This window comes from Alexandromys fortis, unplaced genomic scaffold (assembly GCF_014885135.2).
Source record: "Alexandromys fortis isolate MF-2015 unplaced genomic scaffold, M_Fortis_MF-2015_v1.1 scaffold_2_26212498_36691700, whole genome shotgun sequence".
Taxonomy (NCBI): Eukaryota; Metazoa; Chordata; class Mammalia; order Rodentia; family Cricetidae; genus Alexandromys; species Alexandromys fortis.
This window is the reverse complement of record NW_026067931.1, coordinates 6,542,849-6,564,912: the sequence shown is the minus strand read 5'-3', so window position 1 is coordinate 6,564,912 and position 22,064 is coordinate 6,542,849. Positions and strand designations below refer to the sequence as shown.

At 42.1% G+C, this 22,064-nt stretch overlaps 1 protein-coding gene across 1 annotated transcript; it reads right to left on the bottom strand.

Moving 5' to 3' along the window:
- Positions 1 to 2,981: 2,981 nt before the first annotated feature.
- Cga (glycoprotein hormones, alpha polypeptide) lies at positions 2,982 to 6,116 on the bottom strand. Its single transcript, XM_050145520.1, has 3 exons — positions 5,692 to 6,116; positions 4,522 to 4,706; positions 2,982 to 3,235 (listed from the first exon to the last, which is right to left on the bottom strand). Exons 1-3 carry the CDS (start codon positions 5,789 to 5,791, stop codon positions 3,158 to 3,160), a joined length of 363 nt encoding a protein of 120 aa, XP_050001477.1. The 5' UTR covers positions 5,792 to 6,116; the 3' UTR covers positions 2,982 to 3,157.
- Between the last annotated feature and the right edge of the window lie 15,948 nt (positions 6,117 to 22,064).

Sequence of the window (22,064 nt, the reverse complement as noted above, 5' to 3'; positions counted from 1 at the left end):
AAAGAGCCGGGCGATGGTGGCGCACGCCTTTAATCCCAGCACTCGGGAGGCAGAGGCAGGCGGATCTCTGTGAGTTAGAGACCAGCCTGGTCTACAGAGCGAGTGCCAGGACAGGCTCCAAAGCCACAGAGAAACCCTGTCTCGAAAAACCAAAAAAATAAATTAAAAAAAAATAATAATAAAAAAAGAAAGTTCCTGGCTTGTGTAGCCAACAAGGTTCCAGGGAGTGGTAGGCTAGGTTGAGCAGTATTTCATACTAAGTCATAGCTTAGAGACTCTATAAACACATTTAATTTAGTTTAGTTTTTATTTCTAAGATAGGGTCTCACTGTGTAGAGCAGCCTGGCTTATAAGATCCACCCACTCCTCAGATGCCCAAGGAACTAACTGGGGACATCTCCCTGGACACCTGGGGAAGCAGGTGGATCTCTGTGATTCTGAGGCCAGCCTGGTCTACAAAGTGAGTTTTTAGAGAAGTAGTGTTAGGTTTTACCCTCTGTCTCTATACTATCTTGTCTTTGGTTTTTGGTCACACAGGTCAGGGTGGGTATAAGTTCTCTGTCTTGTGGAGTGGGCTTTAAGTCAAACAAGACATTGATTGGTTTCTCCTATATATTCTGTGCCGCTATTGCCCTAGCATATCTTGCAGGCATTCAGATTGTAAGTTAAAGGTATGTGACTGGGTTGGTGTTTGTTTCTCCTGTGCTAGCCTGCCGAATACCTCCCAATAACAACGACAGTAAAATGGGGGTGAAGGTTCTAAATAAGCACTAGATCAACTTCTCCATGTTTGTTGAGTTGTCCTCACTGACTTGTGGGTATTGTCCTCAGTAATGTGGCCCAGCTGTCCACAGTAATGTGTATGAGGAGAGCAATCTATTGTCTTAGCAACAGCCTGGATTGTTTGGGAATTTCCGTGAGACTTCTTTGGTTAACAACTCAACTAGATGCAACCTAGTCCCACTACCAGAAGCCTCATTTGGTGACAAGAGGTGGCTAGTTGAGACTCCATAGCCCCTATTATTAGGAGATATCTTTAGGATCACCTTCATAATTTTATGAAGTTTCCACTGTGCTAAGTTTTCAGATCATCCCTAAACGCCCCTCAATTCCAGCTGTTTCTCCCCAAATTCTTTCCCTCAACCCTATCTCCCTTAACCTTCTCCACCTGATCCTCTGGTTCCTGTTGCTCCTGCACCCTCAGTTCACCCCCGAAAAAATCTATTTTATTTCCTCTCCGAGGGAGATCTATGTGTCCTCTAGACCCTTCCTATATATCTAACCTTTCTGGGTCTATGGGTTGTGGCTTGGCTATCATTTATTCAATGGATAATATACGAGTGAATACATACCATATTTGTCTTTCTGCATCTGGGTTACCTCATTCAGGATGATTTTTTCTAGATCCATTCATTTACCTCCAAATTTCATGATGTCATTTTTTAACAGCTCGTTAATACTCTATTGTGTAAATGTAACACATTTACTTTACCCAATCCTCAACTGAGGGACAGCTAGGCTGCTTCCAGTTTCTGGCTATTATGAATAGAGCAGCAATGAACATGGTTGAACAAGTGTACTTGTAGCAGAATGGAACATCCTTTGGGCACATGCGCAAATAACTGGACATTGAAGTAGATTGCTAAGGAACTGATTGGTCACTCAGAGATAAAATGATAAGTTTGTGATGGTTGAGACTTTACATATTTTGCTTTTTTTTTTTTTTTTTTTGCAAATAACTGGACATTGAAGTAGATTGCTAAGGAACTGATTGGTCACTCAGAGATAAAATGATAAGTTTGTGATGGTTGAGACTTTACATATTTTGCTTTTTTTTTTTTTTTTTGCTGTTTTGTTTTTGAGGCTGGGTCCATGTGGTCCAAGCTAATCTTGAACCCTTGTGCCTCCACCCACCAAGTACTGCATGGACTGAGATTAGACACATAGCCCACCATAACCAGCTGGAAATTCATTTTTAAAAATCTTCCCTGTGGCAGGTATTTTTTTTTTAAAGAAATTCTAGGTCTGTGTTTTAAAATTCCAATTCTTTTAGGAACATAGCTTTGGAGCAGCTTTGATTTCAACCATGGCTAATATGATGTTGTGACTATCCTGTTGCCCCCGCAGTGAAGATGATTGTAGCTAGAAGCTCAGGAGGTGTGACCCTGATGCCTAACAGACCTGAGTAGCATGTCGCTCGGTTTGTCTGTGTGTCGGGTTGAACCTGAGACTGCAGGCCAGGCAAGAGCTCCCCTACGGAGCTGTGTCCTTGGTCTCTGGAGCCTTCTCTAGATCTGGGTAGAAGTGGTACTGCTGCCCCCCCTGGGAGTGCTCACCGGACAGCTTACTCTTGTCACTTGTCCATGCACACTCACACCCGCTTGAGTCTTCTGGAATTTTAGAGCAATCTTATTTCCTCTGATGACAGTGATGCCCTGTTCCCAACTACCACTCAGCCACAGCCTGACTAACTAATTCCATTCTGGGGAGGCATAAGTCATGTAGATAGATAATTCATGCTTTACCCTTTCCCATTCCCAGAGAAGCATATTTACTTTTTGTTTATGGGTTGTACATTTTTACCAATGAAAACTTTTCAACTCAAATATCCACAATGTACGTCTATTTACTTATAATTTATATCCATGTATTAGCATAATACTTTACCTATATTTTGATACAATATAATAAAAGAGAGATGTAAAGGGGATACAAACATGAGTAAAAATCGAATTTTTGTACCTTTTTCTCCCACCCCAGTGATAAATCTGCTATCTGATAAATAGCCCACTGGCTGATGGAAAGACAGCTTGCTTCTAGAAGGTTAGATGGAAGCAAGATTATCCAGTGTTAGGTCACTACTTGTCTCTGGTCCCAATTCAACACGTTGGATCATTCCCTCTGATAAATCTTGTCCAAGTAATAATAGCTTTGGTTTTAAAGACAGTGACAATTCTGTGATTGATGATTTAAAAGGCTTTATTTCTGACAGCACCAACTTTGGTGATCATGCTAAAGACTCTACTTTCCCTAAGAAGAAGAGACTGCCCGTTGCACTGAGGCATGAGGGGATGGCATGCAGCTGCAGTGTGGGAGGCGGCGTCACATGCTGCCGCCCCACAGACCAGCCATCCCCAGCACAGCCACCTGCTGGAGGCTAAACCTTGTGATAGTAACACGTACTGCAGTGGCATTCCGTGTGGTTCTCCACTCGAGCGTATCCCAAGACTGTGGTCTGCAAAGGGAGAGGAACAGGGAGGTAGGGAGTTAGACAGAACGGCAAAGTGTGAAATAAGGCAGTAGCCGGAATGATTTCATCGCTGTTTGGTATGTTTACATTCTCACTCTCTGGGGATATAGTCATTCTAACAGTTAAATTCACATCACAAAATAAGCCACGCTCCTTCAACCCGCTTTTGTTTAGCTCTGTTCTCTCTCTCTCTCTCTCTCTCTCTCTCTCTCTCTCTCTCTCTCTCTCTCTCTCCATTTTAAGAATCTTTATTTCAGCATTTCTTAGGCAAACACTCAGCCATTGATCTATATCCCCACCCCTAAAAAATACCTACTTACTTGCTATTCCCTGCCCCCCGCCCCATTTCTTAAGAGTCAAACCTCAGAGTTTCACACATCTCGCATATGTCCCCCAGGTCGCTGGGTTTTGGTGTTTTGGTTTGTTTATTCATTTCTACTCTTGCTGGCGATGTTTTGCGACATCATCATATTATGCTAACCTAGCTAACCTAGAATTCACTGTGAAGACCAAGTGGGCCTTTTCTCTCCCGCTTATACAGTATATGTGTGTTTTGGGGGGTGCTATCGGGACAATTTAAGGGAGTCTGGTCTCTCCTCCCATCACCTGTGTCCTGGGCACCCAACTTGGAGCATTGTTCTTGTCTACAAATGCTTTTACACACTGATCCATCTCGCCAGTTCGGGCCAGGTAGGCTTAGAACCCTTAGGGTCTTCTCGCCCCTAGTTCCTGAAGGATGAGATCACAGGAATGCACCATTGCACCCACATGCTTTGCTATTCTCTTTTTAGAATATATTAATCGCACATGCATACGGAGTATAGTTTGGTAATATGATGCTGACGCCCAAACTATGATGATCAAACCCGGGTGGCAGTGTTTTCATTCCTCTCGCCTACTGTACCGTTCCTCTGTGCTAGCCAACTTTAGGAGCCTTCTCTTCTAGTTCTCTACATAATAAACTGTGGTAAGCTGTCAACACCTAGCTGCTCTGAAGAAGCCGAGAACTGCTCTGCCTGGTATGTTTTGTTTTCGCTGTCTAACCTTCCACCATGCACCTCCCATTGGTTATTTTTTTAGACTGAGGCCACTACTGTTCTCTCTACGTCTGTGTCATCAAGACTTTCCATTTAGCTTATTCTTCTAATTAAAAAGGAAAGATATGATGTTGCCTGTACCAGGGAGCAATAATTACCAGTCGCTGGACAACGTAGACATTAAGCCCTGTGAGTACAAACTATCTCTGGATGGGGCTGTTAGGAAGCGCTCACCTTAGTAAATGATTTGGCCACACAGCATGTGGCCTCCGAGGTGATATTCTTTGGAACCAGCATTGTCTTCTTGGACCTGGCTGGAGTGGGGTATGCCCTGGAGAAGCAGCAGCCCATGCACTGATAGACTGGACTGCCCGTCCTGGAGAAGTATTTATTTTCCTTCAGTTTACATTCTGGGCAACCTAGCCAGCAAAAGAGAGGAGGAGATTACTGAGAAAGGCTTCAAAGATAACTCACTCTCTCCCGAGTATGACAGGACAAACACTTTTTGCATTGGCAATAAAAAAGGAAATAAGTATTTTTATCTGCATATTAATCTTCACACATGATATCTTCATAATCACTATAGCTCCATTCACAGAGAAATCATTTTTGCGGACTTGCATAGGGAATTTGCCATGGTGGTTTCTCATCCTCCAAGCAGAGACTCTCCCAATGCTAATTGCGTGCTTAGAGAGCTCACAGAAGCTTGACAGAAATTCCACGTTCATTTGGGAGGAAAATGGTTCTGGAGGCAAGTCTGCTATTGTTGTTCCCCATAGAAACTCCAAATGTTGACAGAAAAAAAAATTACCGAATTAGGAAAGCTTGGTGAGGTAAGACAGCCTGATAATACGAAAGACATCTGTGCTTAGAATTTGAGATTCAAATATTACTATTGAGCAAAGAGAAAAACCATAACAGATAATAGTTCACCATTCTCGAGCTGGTGGGATTCTGTCAGGTTCTGTACTAGATGTGGCAGATAACAGAGGAAAACAGATTTAACGCACAAAAGTGATTTCTTTTTCCCTCGCTTGTTAACTGATATGAAAATTCATCTGTGAAAGTGATGCTAACATTTTCAGAAATCTGGAAGAAACAGGAAAAACAGCTGATCTGAGTAAGGATGACTTTTCTCCTCGTCAGACTCAGATATGGAACAACAAGGAAGGTACTTCAGATGGACATGTTTAGGATGCTATGAAAATGAATGTGGAATAAAACATTTTCATTGTACATTTTCTGAACTGAATTTAATTTTGGGTTCACAGTCTACAAGTGCCTAGATAAACACCCAGGACTGACTATCACACATGAAAACAGGTAGAAATTAATTGATTATTGATGTGCATCTAAAAAATACATGTTTCCCTTTTTATTACAAGCCTGAGTTTGGTCACATACCCTGAATAATCAAGTCTCCATCAGGAAGAGAATGAAGAATATGCAGGAACATGGACAACATGACCAGAAAGACAGCTGCGTATTTTCTGTAGTAATCCATCGTTCTCCTGCAGACCACACGTGAGAGAAAACACAGAAACACAACAGTCTAATCTTAGCTTGCCAGTCATAACACAAAGCCAGTAGTGTTCATGTGATTCTTTTAACTGCTGGTGCTGGCTTTGGGCACGCTAAAGTCACTGCTCTACTACTGAGCTGTGTCCCTTGCACTAACAACCAGCACGTTTAACATTATTGTTCAAAACAGCCACTATGTCTTATCCCCTCTGCTTTCAGCTTCCAACATACCCTAAATCCAGGCAAATGAAAACACCACACCGCTTAAGGAAAGAGATAGGACACTGTGTCTCCCTATTCCTTATGCAATTAGCACCTAACAACACTAGCCCTCTTCTCCCCCCTCCCGCCTCCAGCCATGAATTTACAGCAATTCTACAGCCTCCCCAGTGCAATTAGAGGAGTAGATAGGGGTGACAGATATGTAAATTAAAACAAAATCAGCAGAACAGTTATAATGAAAGAAATGTCAAATATTAGACTGGATGCATGAAACTGGATAATAGAGACATTGCCAGTGGAAATATAAGAGGGTATAGGCACTCTGCTAAACAGCCTGGGAGCTTTTCTTATTATTCAGTTGGGGTTTGAGGGGAAGGCTGTTTGCTTGCTTTATTTATTCATTTAAGTAGCTAGGGTTTCAGGTAACCCAGACTGTCTTAAATGCCTTTTATAACTGAGGATGACCTTGAACTCCTGATTCTACCGCCTCATCTCCCAGGCACTAAAATTACTGCTGTGTGCTAACTCACACAGTTTTACAGCCATTATCCATAGATATATGAATTCATATTTATATAAACATATATAATGAACATATTATAGAAATATATACCTAGAACAGGTAACCACTGTTCGAAGTCCGTGATTCTTGAAGTGGAAAGGTCCTAGAAGCATCAGTGGGTCTGTGAGGACAATTAGCAATAATACTAAAATGTTCTTTGCATTTTTCAGTGTAGACCCACGATGTGGCCGTGAGACAGGGCGAATAAAGGGGCTACATCAAACCAGCTGGGTCCTCCTAGGCCAGACATCAAGGAGATTTAAAAACGATCAAACAATGCCATTCTTCTCACCAACATTTTCTGTCAAGGAAATTGTCACCTGCTTCCTGGCGGCCTGTAACCATAATCCCAGCACTCTGAAGGCTAAGGCCTGGGGATCCTTGTGCTTCTACACCAGCCTGTACTACAGAGTGAGACTCCGTGTCCCCAGACAGTAAACAAAAACAAAAACAAACAAAAAAAAAAAAAAAACAAGAAAACCATCATGTCATCATATGGTAACTTTTCCTTTTCAGGTTTTTGTTGTTGTTGTTGTTGTTGTTTATTTTTGTTTTGACACAGGATCTTGCTTTATGGCCTAGGTCTCGCTATATAGCCTAAGACATTCACAAATCTTCAGCAATCCTCCTGCCTCAGCCTCTCAGGTGCTGGGATTGCAGGCATGGTACTGCCATGCCCAGCTTGTTGCTGCTCTTTAAATGAACTCTCATGAAACCCATGTGTTTAATCATAGTACTCAGGAGGCAGCTGCAGGTAGATCTCTACGAGGCCAGCCTGGTCTACAGAGCGAGTTCCAGGACAGCCAGGACTACACAGAAAGACCTTATCTTGAAAAGCAAAAAATCTTTTTTTTTTAATCACATTTTTATTTATTTGTGTGTGTTCAGAAAGGCAAGCCACAGGATGTAAGTGGAGGTCAGAGGACAATTTATCTGAGCTGGTTCTCTTCGGCATGTCCTGTGAATCGGACTCAAGCTGCCAGGCTTCACAGCAGTGGTTTTATCTGCTGAGACACCTTGCCAACCTCTCAAAATGTTCTGACGCAATTTTAAAGCCAAAAGGGAGGAAAGTCTTGACTATTTAGCCCAGGCTGGTTTATAAATTGATGCACCTCCTGTCTCAGGCCCTCAATGTTGGGGTTATAGGATTGAGCCACCATGCCCAACTTCAAATTTTAATACTCCAAACAGATCCCATTATTAAAATTAGGCTGAGAAGCACTGCTGTAAGTGACCCAAAGTGATAATTTTAGAATTATACTTGGTTTCTTTAATGAACTATCATTTTGTGCTTTGATATTTCTGCTATTTATATTTATATTATGAAAATTCAACCGTTATGTAGTGAGCAACTCTATCAGAATTAATCCAAAGATAAAGCATTTGTAGCAAGACTGTAGAATCTGGAAACTTAATGCATATTAAACTTGGTTTATAAAGATGTGAAAAGAAGTCTGAAAAGTAAAATCATTATTAATTTAGCTTACAATAACAGAAACTCTTATCTTCCTCTTGTTTTACCTTTTTTCTTTTTAGATGTAAGGGTGTTTTACCTGTGCACAAATGTCCATGCATGTGTGTGTGTGTGTGTGTGTGTGTGTGTGTGTGTGTGTGCCTGGTACCAGTGGAGGCCAGTAGAGGGCATCTGATGCCCTGAAACTGGAATTCCAGATGGCTTTGAGCTACCTTGTGAATGTTTTTCATTCATTCATTACAAGACAGGATCTCACTCTGTAGCTTTGGCTATCCCGGAATTTACTAGGTAGACCAGGCTAGCCTCAGACTCAGAGATCTACCTGCCTCTGCCTCCCTAGTTCTGGGATTAAAGGCACGTGGAACTACAACCAGTTCTTTTACTTGTAAAGGAGACAATCAAGACAAAAGAGATTAGCATGGAAAATACGTGTGTTCTTCAAAGGATTTAAAATTTCTCAGACATTCTAGCCATCTTCAGATTATTCTGGAAGGGAAAGGTTGTTTCGTGATGAGCTTTTTTAAAAAATACCAGAATACAATAAATCATTTAAATTAGTAATTAATGGTATAGTTATTAATATTAATAATATCATAAATTGATAGTTCTTAGGAGATTTTATGCAAGGCATCTTGATTATATTCATCTCCCTACTTCTGCTCCGAAATCCTCCCAGGCCCACCCACTCCCCTTTATATCATCTTCTTGTTACTCTTAAAGAAACTACCTCACAGCAGACATTCTGGTCCTCTGTCTCTTACAGTCTTTCCACTCCATCTTCCATGATGTTCTGTGTCTTAAATGGAGGGGCTGTGCTAGAAATGTAATAATTGGGGGCAGGTACCCCAAGATCAACTAATCGCCACATTTTTGACCAGCTGTGGCTTTGTGTGATGATTTCCACCTGATGAAAAAAAGATGGTTCTTTGTTGAAAAGTGGGAACTAGACTTACCTGTCTCTAAGGACACATATTTGCCACTAAGTTAGGAATTATACTAGTTTAAGAAACTGGCAGTCATAAGTCTGCTCTAAGTTCTGCAGCCTCATTAGTCAGAGGGAGCTGGTGTAGCGTGAATAATAAAAACCCAGAGACAGATACTGGTGTTCAACCTGAAAATCAGGAAAGCAAAGCAGCTAGCCACTGGCTCTTACCTCTGCTTCAGATTGAAAATGGGCAAGATCCTGTCTCCAAGAATACTGAAGACTCCACACTCCACTGAGTTCCTGTCTCTTCCCCTTATATTCCTCTCTCCACCCAGCCATAACGCTCCTGACTCCACCTCCCGAGTGCTGGGATTAAAGGTGTGTGATCCCAAGTGCTGGGATCACCTTGTGTGGGCTCTGTTTCTCTTTTAGAAAGATTCAATCTTGTGTAGCCCAGGGTGGCTTTGATCCATCTGCCTTTGTCTCCTGAGTCCTGGGATTAAAGGTGTGTGCCATCATTCCCTGGCCTCTATGGCTGACTAGTATGGCTGCTTTGCTCTCTGATCTTCAGGCAAGCTTTATTTATTTAATAAAACACAAACAATATACCACTATAAGTTGGCGAAACTTACAGTGCCTGGCATGAGTGATCATCTATTGGGCAGACCTTAATTCCAATCAGGTGACTGTTGATTACACGGAGGATATAAATGCCCCTGTTGTCCCTTTCAGAGATTATCTTGTTGTACTGATAAGTGCTGTGTTTTGCTGCTGCTACAGCTGGATAAGACTGTTGATTGTTTTTCTCTGTTGGTAGCATGCTTGGCTCCTTCAGAAGCCATGAGAGCCTGTCCTCAGAGAAGAGCCTTCTACGTCAGACCCAAGTTGATTTCTCCAAATCCATTTCCTGAAACATGTAGTGTCTTCAGCAATAGAATTTTTACCTTCTTTTTGTAGCAGGCACTAAGGGAAACAGCAATAGCCTATAAATACCTCTTTGGAGGTGTCTCTTGGACTCCCCTGACCAATAACTCAAGTTTTCTCATGCTGGGTACTTGGGTTTTTGTTAGTCTGCAGTTTGAGGAAGAGCATTGTCACCCCAACTGACATAACGATAGATGATAGATAGATAGATAGATAGATAGATAGATAGATAGATGATAGATAGATAATAGATAGATGATAGATAGATAGATAGATAGATAGATGCATGCATACATAGATGAGTATATAGACATATATAGCCTATATGCAATTTTAACTACCAATAAAATAGTATTTCCTATAGCTTTCCCAAACAGCCTTAGTGCTATTATCCCTCATCCTTTTCAATTCCATTGTATTGCCCTCGTCTTCTTGCTCCCCGGGTAAGATTCCATCATGCATCTTTCCCATTTCCCCTTCATAGCCACCATGTCCTGTTGCTCTCGTGAGTGTTCCTGTTATTCCCTGTGTTCTCCTATGGTCCCTTTTTACTTTCCTGTTATTACAATTACTCCTGGTTATATACTAGTATCTGAAAACCCAAAGCTAGCATTGGCAGCTAAGAGAATGCATGTGTCATTTGTCTTTCTGGGTCTATGCTGTGTCTCACTCAATATAATTATTTTCTAGTTCTATTTACCTGAAAATTTCATTTATCTTTACAACTGAATAGGATTCCATGGTGTATATGCTTCATGTTTTCATTATCTATTCATCGGCTGAAGAACATTTAGGTTGTTCCAACTTCTTAACTATTATATAAAGTAGCAATGAAAATAGCTGAGCGCATCATCTATGGAGCAGGATACTGAGTTCTTTGGGCATATGCAAAGGAGTAGTATAGGTTGGGCATAAGGTGTATTTATTTTTAATTTTCTAAGACTTCACCGCACTGATTTCCATGACGGCTGTGTCAGTTTGCCATCCCACCAAGAATGAATATTAATTTCCCATTTCCCTACATCCATGCCAGCATTTCTAGTCTTGATCTTAGCCCTTCTGCCTGGGATAAGACAACATTTCAAGTCGGGTGGTGATGGCACAAGCCTTTAATTTTAGCACTTGTGGACAGAGACAGATGGATCTCTGTGAGTTCGAGGCCAGCCTGGGCTACAGTGTGGGTTCCAGGACAGCCATAACTACACAGAGAAACTCTGTCTCAAAAAACAAACAAATAAACAAAAAGGATTCAGAATTGCTTTTAGTTTCTAAAGATGTCTCTTAAATAATTACTTGAGGGTCTGGAGAGATGGCTCAGCAATCTAGAGCATTTACTGTTCTTGCAGAGGATCCAGGTTTGGATTCCACCACATTGGGTGACTCTTTCCAGGGACTCTGATAGTGTCTTCTGGACTTTGAGGGCACCTACACATATATGGTGCACATAGAGACAAGGGGTGCACATACATATAAAATACAAATATTTAAAGAATAATTCTTGAGATAGGGCTGGAGAGATGACTCAGTGGTGAAGAGCACTGACTGCTCTTCCAGAGGTCCTGAGTTCAATTCCCAGCAACCACATGGTGGCTCACAACCATCTGTAATGAGATCTGGTGCCCTCTTCTGGCCTGCAGGCATATATGCAGGCAGAATACAGTATACACAATAAATAAATAAATATTTAAATAAATAAATAAATAAATATTAAAAAATAATAATAATTCTTGAGATAGAGCTGGGTTTGGTGGCGCACTCCTATAATAGCAACCCTTGGCGGCAAGGGCAGTAGTGTAACTGAATATTTGAGGTCAGGCCAGCCCTGGCTCAAAAACAGAGGACAAGACCATAATGTTTTTTGTTTGTTTGTTTGTTTTTTACTTTGGGGCGAGGAAAATGGCTCAGCAGATAAGGGTGTTTGCCACCAAGCCTTCCAACTTGAGCTTGATCCATGGAATCTACTTGGAAGGAGAAACCTGACTCCCAGAGATTTTTCTCTAATCCCCATACTTACACTGGGTGGTATAATCACACCCTACCCCACACAATAAATAAATATAAATTAAAAATTATTTGGCTTTAATTTGCATTTCCCGAATTGTTAATAATTTTGAGCACTTTTTGAGGCTCCACTCTACAGCCCAGCCTAGTCTGGAACTCATCATAAAGTCAGGCTAGACTTGAACTCCTGGAATTCTCACTCGGTGGCTGGCTGGGGTTCTCAGTGATGTTCCAGAAAAGAATGTCAATCAAAGTCAGTATGAAGCAAAGATCATCTGTTAAGAAAGGATCTCGTTTATAGTGAGTATACCTTCCCACCTCAGTTAACAAAACCAGGGCAACCATTTGGTGGAATGCCAACAGGCCCGTCGCCACGTGATTCTGGAATCTATCAAGTTGACAATGCTGACCATCACAAACAAGTCCTAGGTGTTACTATAGATTTAAACATGTGTTGTGTGATGTTTGACTCTTTTAGCTTTTTAGGGGGTGTGTACCACCCAGCTCCCAAATAAATCACACACACACACACACACACACACACACACACACACACACACACACACACACAGAGAGGCTTATTATTACTTATGAATGCCCAGACGTAGGTTGGCTTGTTTCTAGCCAGCTTCTCTCAATTTAAATTATCTCATCTACCTATTATTGCCTCTGGGCTTTTATCTCTCTAGTCTGTAAATCTTGCTTTCACTTAAGAATTCTCCCCCACCCGCCCCAGTCCTGCTTGCTGGGATGACAGGCACACACCACTGCGACTGACAGGTTACTCTTTTCTACCCTCTTGCTTGCTGGGATGACAGGCATATGCCATTATGACAGATTACACTTCTCTGTTTTAAATTTACGAACAGAAGTGTTTATTCCAAATATGTTGGAATGTATGGTCATTTCACCGAACATCAGAGCTGTTTTATTGATAACCAACTTGCAAATTTAGTGACACGTCATCTAAAACTGCTAATAGGATAATATCAGCAACTTGCCCTCTGGTCTCTGAACGACACTCAAATGAATGCCCTTCAAATGACACGCAGTGGCTCCCGAGAAAATATTTTAGATTTTGACAGGGACTCCAGCATCTCAGCAGGAGACACTTGGTTTCTGGCTTCGGCAAGATAACAACTTATTTAGCCTACGACCACACACTTCACTTTTACAGACTTCCTCCTAGCTCCGCCACGAGCACTGTAAAGAAAATTAATAAATGCCTAATTATCTTCTTACCAATGTCTGTGTGCAGAAAAGTGCTTCATGTGGTCTCAAATATTCTACTCCTTAATTAAAAATCCCCCAAATCATTTCATCACATTACCTTCCTCTGGACTTCTGGAGGGATGGGTTTCAGGCAGCCTACTGCAGATCCGAAGAGGGATCTCAACTTTGTCTCAATAGTTCAGTAACTGCAGCTAATAACGTCTCCCACTGACTTTTATAGCTGCAGAGCAATACACATTGCATGTTCCCACCTGCACCTAAGCCTAGGGATCAGCTGGAAACTCTACCCAACGATTGGATGGTACTTGGTATAATTACCATGACATCAATTTGATCTTATCATGTTGCAATCCTCAGATCATTTTTGTTTTTAACCATTTTCAGGTAGTGGTGACCTCAAGGACAGCTTATGAAAAAAAAAGAGTATTTGGTCATTCTCTACGTAATTTTATTGAGATTTGCACAAAACATCCTGAAAGTTGACACTTTTTAAATAAACAAGGCTCTAAGAGTAGCACTTTTAATCAGCTAAGTTCCTGATGTTTTCACAAAGCAGGAGAAAAGCATTTCCAGGATCTCGTTACTCCAACAGGAAATGGAAAAACAAAACAGTTGCTTCCATTTTTTAAATTAACAGACGACACCTGGATTTAATAAGGATATGTGGAAAGGTATGAGATGATCCCGAGAAGGACTGACTGGTACTCAGTATACGTGTCAGGGGGATGGGGACTCTGGACAGTCCCACATGGCAGCCTAAGAATGATTAAAAAACGGAAAAAAAAACAAATAAAAATATTGTATTGGGGGCTGGAAGAAAGCATTTAGTTAAGAGCATGCTCTGCTCTTCCGGAGGACCCAGATTTCATGCCAGGTCAAGAGGCTCACGTGTGACTCCAGTGAGCCCATGTCTGTGACCTACACAGGCACCAGCCCTCGATATACATATGCATAAATTAAAAAAATAAATAACTTAAGTCTAAAATTTTAAATCTCTTGAAAAAATTAAGTGAAGCCATGATTTTTTTTTTCTTTTTAAAGATTTATTTATTGGCCGGGCGATGGTGGCGCACATTTTTAATTCCAGCACTCGGGAGGCAGAGACAGGCAGATCTCTGTGAGTTCGAGGCCAGCCTGGTCTACAACAGCTAGTTAGTTCCAGGATAGGGTCCAAAGCCACAGAGAAACCCTGTCTCAAAAAAAAAAAAAGATTTATTTATTATGTATATAGTGTTCCACCCAAGTGTATGCCTGCAGGCCAGAAGAGAGCACCAGATCTCATTATAGGTGGTTGTGAGCCACCACATGGTTGGCTGGAATTGAACTCAACACCTCTGGAAGAGCAGCCAAAGCTTTTAACCTCTGAGCCATTCCTCCAGTCCCCATTTTTTTTTCTTTTTAAAAATATTTCATTTTACTTTGTTGAATGGAAGCTCTTCCAAATCTTATAATTCATTTTTAAAATTTATTTTATGCATTAGTGTGTGCCTGCGGGGTGTGTGCGTGTGTGTGTGCCTCACAAATCCCACTGTGCATGTGTGGAGGTCAGGGAATAACTTTGTGAAGTTGGATTTCTCCTTTCACTGTATATGGGTTCTGGGAGTTTGGGGCATCCAACTCAGGCTGTTAGGCTCTGCAACACATACTTTTAAACCCACTGAACCATCTCACCAGCCCAAGGCTGGGGTTCTTGGTGATGTTACAGAAAAGAATGTCAATCAAAGTCAATATGAAGCAAAGATAGTTTATTAAGAAAGGATATATATCTCCAGAAAAACACAATGGAATAAAGATAGCACCCTTAACAAACAGTGCTGGACTAACTGTATGTCTGTATGTAAAAGAATGCAAATAGATCCATATCTATGCACTCGCACAAAACTTAAAAGTCCAAGAAGATCAAAGACCTCAACATAAAACCTGATACACTGTACCTAATAGAAGAGAAAATGGGGGATAGCCTTGAACTCATTGGCATAGGAGAAGACTTTCTGAACATAACACCAATAGCATAGGTTCTAAGATCAACAATTAATATCTAGAACTTTATGAAACTGAAAGCTTCTGTAAGTCAAAGGGCTCCATCATTTGAACTAAGTAGCAGTCTAGAGAATTATGAAAGTTTGACTGACTCCATATCCAATAGAGGACTAATATCTAAAATATATAAAGAACTCAAGAAACTAGATATCTGAAAATCAAATAATCCAATGAAAAGATGAGGTACAGATCTAAACAGAATTATCAATAGAAGAACCTCAAATGGTTAATAAACTCTTAAAGAAATGTTCAACATCCTTAGTCATCAGGGAAATGCAAATCTAAACTACTTTGCGATTCCATCTTACACCTGTCAGAATGGCTAAGGTCAAAAACATAAGTAACAGCTCATGATGAAGAGGAAGTGAAGTAAGGGGAATATTCCTCCATTGCTGGTGAGAGTGCAAACTTGTACACCCACTATAGAAATCAACATGGTGGCTCCTCAGAAAATTGGGAATTGATCTAATTCAAGACCCAGTTATGCAAGTGTTGGGTATATACCCAAAGGACACTCCATCCTACCACAACACTTGCTCAACCATCTTTATTCATAATAGTCAGAAACTGGAAACAAGTTGAGATGTCTGTCAACTGAAGAACAGATAAAGAAAATGTGTTGCATTCACACAATGGATTATGGATTCTCAGCTGTTAAAAAAAATAACAACATGAAATTTCCAGGCAAATAGATAGAACTAGAAAAAAATCATGAGTGAGGCAACCCAGACCCAGAAAGACAAATATGTATTGTGAACTTACAAGTGGATATTAGCTGTCAAGTAAATGATAATCATGTTATAATGCACAGACCTAGAGAGGCTAAGTAACAAGGACAGCTCATGCGGGGTTGGGTGGGACGATGCATGGTTCTCCCTGGGAACGGGATATAGAATAGATTCTTCTGGTGGACTGGGGATGAGTGAGCACAGGAACAGGAGGACTCAGGTTGGGAGGAAAGAAGAAGCAAGTACTGAGAGAGACAACTTGAATTGAGGGGTATTTCAGGGATAATGTGAAAACTTAGTACAGTGGAAACTCCCTGGAATCCACAAGGGTGACCCTAGTAATGGGGGGATACGGACCCTGAACCTACCAACTTCTGTAACCAGGCCAGTCTTCCAGTGGTGCAACTGGGACACCAACCCAGTCACAAAATCTTTAACCTGCAATTTGTCCTGCCTGCAAGATGTGCTGGGGTGATCAGTGGTGGTCAACCAAGTGGTCCAACTTGAGGCCCACACTGTGAGACGAAGCCCACACCTGGCACTGCCTCGATGGTCAGGAGCCAGAACCTTGATCGTTCAGAGACCTCGGATAGAACCTGACGTGAATGGCCAAAGAAAAATAAATCAATGAAATGAATCCAAACGATATTCTGCTGTACTCATAGGCTGGAGCCTAGTCCAATCATTTTAAGAGATGCTTCATCCAGCAACTAATGGGAGCAGATGCAGACCCAGGGCCAGACATTAGGTGGAGCCAGAGGATCCCCGTAGAAGTGGGGCAGAAGGATTGTAGGAGCCAGAGGAATCTAGGACACCAGGAGAACACAGTCCACAGAGTCAAGTAAGCAGGGTTCATAGGGGCTCAAAGAGACAGAAAGAGCAATCATGGAGCCTATATGGTTCTGACCTAGGTCCTTTGCATATATGTTATGGTTGTTATGGTTGTGGAACTCCTAACAGTAGGAATGGGTGTGTCAGACTCTTTGGTCTGCTCTTGGGATCCTTATCCTCCTATTGGATTGCCTCATCAATCCTTAATAAGAGGGTACCAGGCTTTTTCTTTGGGGCCACCAATCAGCTCCTAAATCATTACATGGAGACTTCTTATTAGTTATTGGTGCTTGACCTAATTTATACTCATATCTTTCTTCTTCTTCTTCGTCTCATTTCTATCTCGTTCTTTCATCTTAACCTATTTCTCTTTATCTACGTTTTGTCTTGTGTCTGTATATCTTTCTTTCCTGCTGTCTGTATGTCTGGCTTCTGGCCCCTGGTGTCTCCCTCATTCTCTCCTCTCTTATTTCTACCACTCTATTCTAGCCTACATTTCTTTTCCTATTTATCCTCTCTGCCTCCCCCCTCCCCTGCCCCATCCTTTCTTGGCCGGCTATTGGCCGTTCAGGAAATGGAGGAGTGAATATTGGGAAGAAGGGAGGCGAAGAGGGGAATTGGGAGGAGTGGAAACTGTTGTTGGGATGTAATACATGATAGAAGAATAAATGAACACCTGCCCTAAAAAAAATAAGTTTGAAGTTGCAAAGAAAGAGACCACTATTTCAACAAAAGTGTCTTGCAAACTTTACTCTGGGAAGAACAAACACACTGAGCCAGGAAGTGCACTTTTTTAAAAAAAAATTCTAACTCAGGTGGCGACTGTGTCTTTTCTCCATTTGCTGGGGTCTGACCTCACAGACTTACTTCAAATTAGCTGTCCCTGAAAAGGATTGGTGCATGGAAAATGAAGAAAGGGGGAAGGGATCACTACTCTAGGCCATCAAATTTCTGGAATACAGTAGTGGACCCTGGTGGGACGTACACCAGGTGTACAGGGTGTAGGGAGACTGAAATATTTGTATAGCGTTACAAGGTTGTGGAAGGGGCTGTAAAAGATTTGAATTCCTTATCCTATACACAAGTCTTTCATTATTTGATGAAAAAGACTTATATTTGATATTTCATACACCGATTTCTAGGGTCTGGCCAGCCCTTGAACATGAGATAATGGTTTTCCTCCATTTTCACTTAACCTATTTTGAAGGAGCATGTAAATAGATTGTTTAAGAACTGTTTCTAAGACAGAGAAATTAAGTAAACAGCTATAAGACAAGCTAGAAAGTAAAAATCATTTTAGAGATGTGAACCTTGTATAGAACACTTAACTGGAAAGAAAGTATGAGCGTGAGCATGATTCAACGTTAGAAAGGCAGGTTAGTGGTTACCATGGTGAAAGGGACTGCTTTGAACAAGCATCACGTGATAAGAACCACCGGCATCTATTAAGTACTTTTATATACACATTTCTATCTGTCCCAACAACTTAGATTGGAAGAAATATCACGACATGCAATACAAATAAGGAATTAGAAAATGGGGCCAAATGGTTTAATCAATCCCCGACACTTAATTAACTCCAGGCCTGAGAGATTCAGCTCTATTTGACTGCAGTGCCTTAAAAAATGAGGTCATGGGCTGGAGAGATGAATCATCAGCCAAGGGGGTTTCCTGTTCTTGCAGAGGACACGTTCAGTTCCTAACACGCATGTCAGGTACCTCAAATCCATCAGAAACTCCATCTCCAGGGAATCCTGCAACTTCTGGTGTCTGTGAGCACAACACACCACACACACACACAGATAAAGACGTCATTCTTTAGAATGAGCTACATAGTGAGTTCCAGTCATCTTGACCTACAGTGTGAGACTCTGTGTTAGAGATGCAGCCAAGGGCATTTGCTGTTCTTGCGAAGGAATGAAGCTCCTGTACCCTAAAGTGAGCAGCTATCTTATCTGCTAAAAATGCTTCTGCTTGTAGCTTGTGTTTGGTTTTCAGTGACTGCGGATCCAACCCATGGCTGTGTTCTTGCTAGGCTACAGCTCTAGCACAGCGTATTATTTTTATTATTTTAGAACATTTTACGGATAAAATGTAGTCTCCTAAATATTTGACAGACATCTGTAGAAAGATCCTGAGGTTTAAAGGGAATATGTTCTTTCTGCAGAATCTAAAATTTTTTTTTATTTTTTATTTTTTTTTTGGTTTTTCGAGACTGGGTTTCTCTGTAGCTTTGGTGCCTGTCCCGGAACTAGCTCTTGTAGACCAGGCTGGCCTCAAACTCCCAGAGATCTGCCTGCCTCTGCCTCCCAAGTGCTGGGATTAAAGGCGTGCGCCACCACCGCACGGCTTCTAAAACATTTTATAATAATGAGGACAAGTATGACAGACTACTGTCAATACAAACTGGCTTAAACTCATTCCAGTGAATATATATTAACTACTAAGCACATTGTCATTGCCAAATGATATTATAGAAAGTAGACTGGACACAAAATACAGTTTCTACTATTAAAGGGCTTACAGGTTTGTGAATGGGGCTCACCCATAGTTGAGTAACTATAAAAGGAAACTGGCTGGCTCAAGTGAAAACATGGTATGTAGTCCATCAAAGCTACCCTGCCTTGCAGAGTTGTTACTCAAAGGAGAGGAACCTAAGAGGAAAAAAAAAAAAAAAAAAACAAGCCAACTTTACTCTGATTGCACATAACTGAACCCACATTTTTTTCACCCACCAGAGCAGCCCTGGTTGTAACAGGGATTCGACAAGAGGAGAACTGGAGAAGTAAAGAAAGTAAGAGGACATTTTGTAAAGGTGGGCGGGCCATGCTTGTGATCCTAGCACACCGGAAGCAGAGTCAGGAGCGTCACTGCGTTTCAAGCTAGCGCGTTCTATGTGGAAAGTTCCTGGCCATCCAGCACTACAAAGTAATATTCTATTTCAAGAAGCAAAATGAAACAACAAAAAGAAGTATGACGCCTGGAGAGAGGGCTCAGCACTGAAGAGCACGGGCTGCTCTCCCTGGGGTGGATTCTCTGCACCCACATTGCATTCACAGCCTCTCTTTTTTTTATTTTTTTTATTTTTTATTTTTTTTTTTTTTATGAGACAGGGTTTCTCTGTAGCTTTTGGTGCCTGTCCCGGAACTAGCTCTTGTAGACCAGGCTGGCCTCGAACTCCCAGAGATCCTCCTGCCTCCTGAGTGCTGGGATTAAAGGCGTGCACCACCACCACCCGGCTTTTTAAATTATTTTTATTGAGCTATATATTTTTCTCCTCTCCCTTTCTCTTCTCTCCTCTCCCCTTTTACCTTCACCCATGATTCCCCAGCTTCGAATTTACTCAGGAGATCTTGTCTTTTTCTACTTCCCATGTAGATTAAATATATGTATGTCTCTTTTAGGGGCCTCTTTGTTGTCTAGGTTCTCTAGGATTATGAAATGTAGGCTGGTTTTTATTTGCTTTGTGTCTAAAAGCCATTCACAGCCTCTTGTAACTCCAGTTCCAACAGATCTGATGCCCTCTTCTGGCCACTGCACGCTACCCCCGCCCCCACGATACACAGATATATTTTTATATACATATGTGTATGTGTGCATATATGCAGGTAAAACACCCATAATGTAAAATAGTACAAGAAGTGTGATAGAGGGTTCTTGTTGGGGATATTCCTTGTTCAAAATGTGCTCAGAGCAGTAATGCTCAAAATGTTATCAATTAAATGATTCATGAAAATCAACAAAATTCTTTAAGTTGAGGTCCAAAAATGGGAAGAGACCTGTGCATGTCTAAGTTCTTTTCACCGCATCATTACTTTTTTTTAACACCCAAATGCTACAGCGGTGATATTATATATTCCCGATGAGGTACAGCGATTAGAATTTAGAACTAGAAGGTTGCGAGTGTCACTCCTAGTAATAGGGCCTGTGTACGAGGCAGGGGGGTGGGGGAGGAGGGTGGAGGGAAAGGAAAACACGGGAAAATGGTTCCTAGATTTCCCTTTGCTTCTTTGGAGAAATGGTGTGCACCGATTCGAAGATACCCGATAGAGCTTGCTTCCAAGGTTGTGTTTTGCTTTGTTTTATGATGACTTTCATTTTGGTTAAGAAGTTAGAACGATTAGGCTGTGGCTTAGTTGATGGAGAGCTTGCCGTGCAAAGCACTGGGCTTGCTCATCGGTCTGCACTAAACGAATGTTATGGTGAAGGACTGTAAAGGAAAAGAAAAAAAATATTTTTTCTCCCAGAGTTCAAGTCAAGCATGGGCTACAAAGTGAGACTATTTCAAAGACACCACATTTTGTCCTTAAAATACCGTTACTTTCATTTTCCATTTGACTTTCCTTCATAAGAAAAAAATTTTTTAAAATCCAGATAGGTAATAAAATCAGCTTCCCTCTCTACCAATGAAAAGAACCTAAGGGCTAAAATTAGCCCTTTTACAGGTAAGCTTTGTGTTTCCGGTTCTTTGGAATTATCTCTGTAAGCGGACCAGTGCCTGGCTTACGTTTTCAGCACTTTTATTTGATTCCGTTGCTCTGCCTCTCAGAGAAAATGTCTTCCCTGGAAAAGTGCGTTGTGTTTCCAACAGACCGGTCGGTGTTCTCGGCAATAGCTCTCCAGACTTGGAGCCACTCCAGACAGATGCCAATCCTCGCTTTCACAAGACTGCCCGCCCAGCCGTCTAGGTGCCTCCCAGCTCTACGCAGAAAGCAGGTCAAGTCCTCCACCTCCAGCCGCCCCGAGTCCTCAGCGCACAGCCCGGGGCTGCCACTCCCGGGTCTGGAGGCCATGCCCTGCGGCCATCGGGCGCTGCCACCCGCAGCTGCGGGCTGCAAGGTAGAGACGGGGTCTGGGAGCAGCGTGGCGGCGGCCGGAGCCCCGGAGCCGGGTGACCTGCACCGCCTGCGGGCAGTAGACACCAGACGTCCCGCCCAGCAGTCGGAGAATTCCTCAAGAGTGTGTGCAAGACCTGGGCTGCAAACCGCGCGACCCGGGAGCTGGCGCGACCCGGAAGCACGGCAGCTCCGCCCAAGTGCCGGAAGTGTAACTGGTGGCTGGGGCGCTGCGCGACGGAGCGGAGGCCCTTGTGATACCACGCCCCGGTGTCAGAGGATCGTGGTACCGTTCCCAGAAATCTGGACGCTTGTGGTCCTAGGGGCTTGTCACTTTATGGAATAGGTCTCCAATTTATCCTAGGAGCCTGTGGATAGAGAAGGGCGAGAGAGAGAGAGAGAGAGAGAGAGAGAGAGAGAGAGAGAGAGAGAGAGAGAGAGAGAGAGAGAGAGAGAGAGAGAGAGAGAGAGAGAGAGAGAG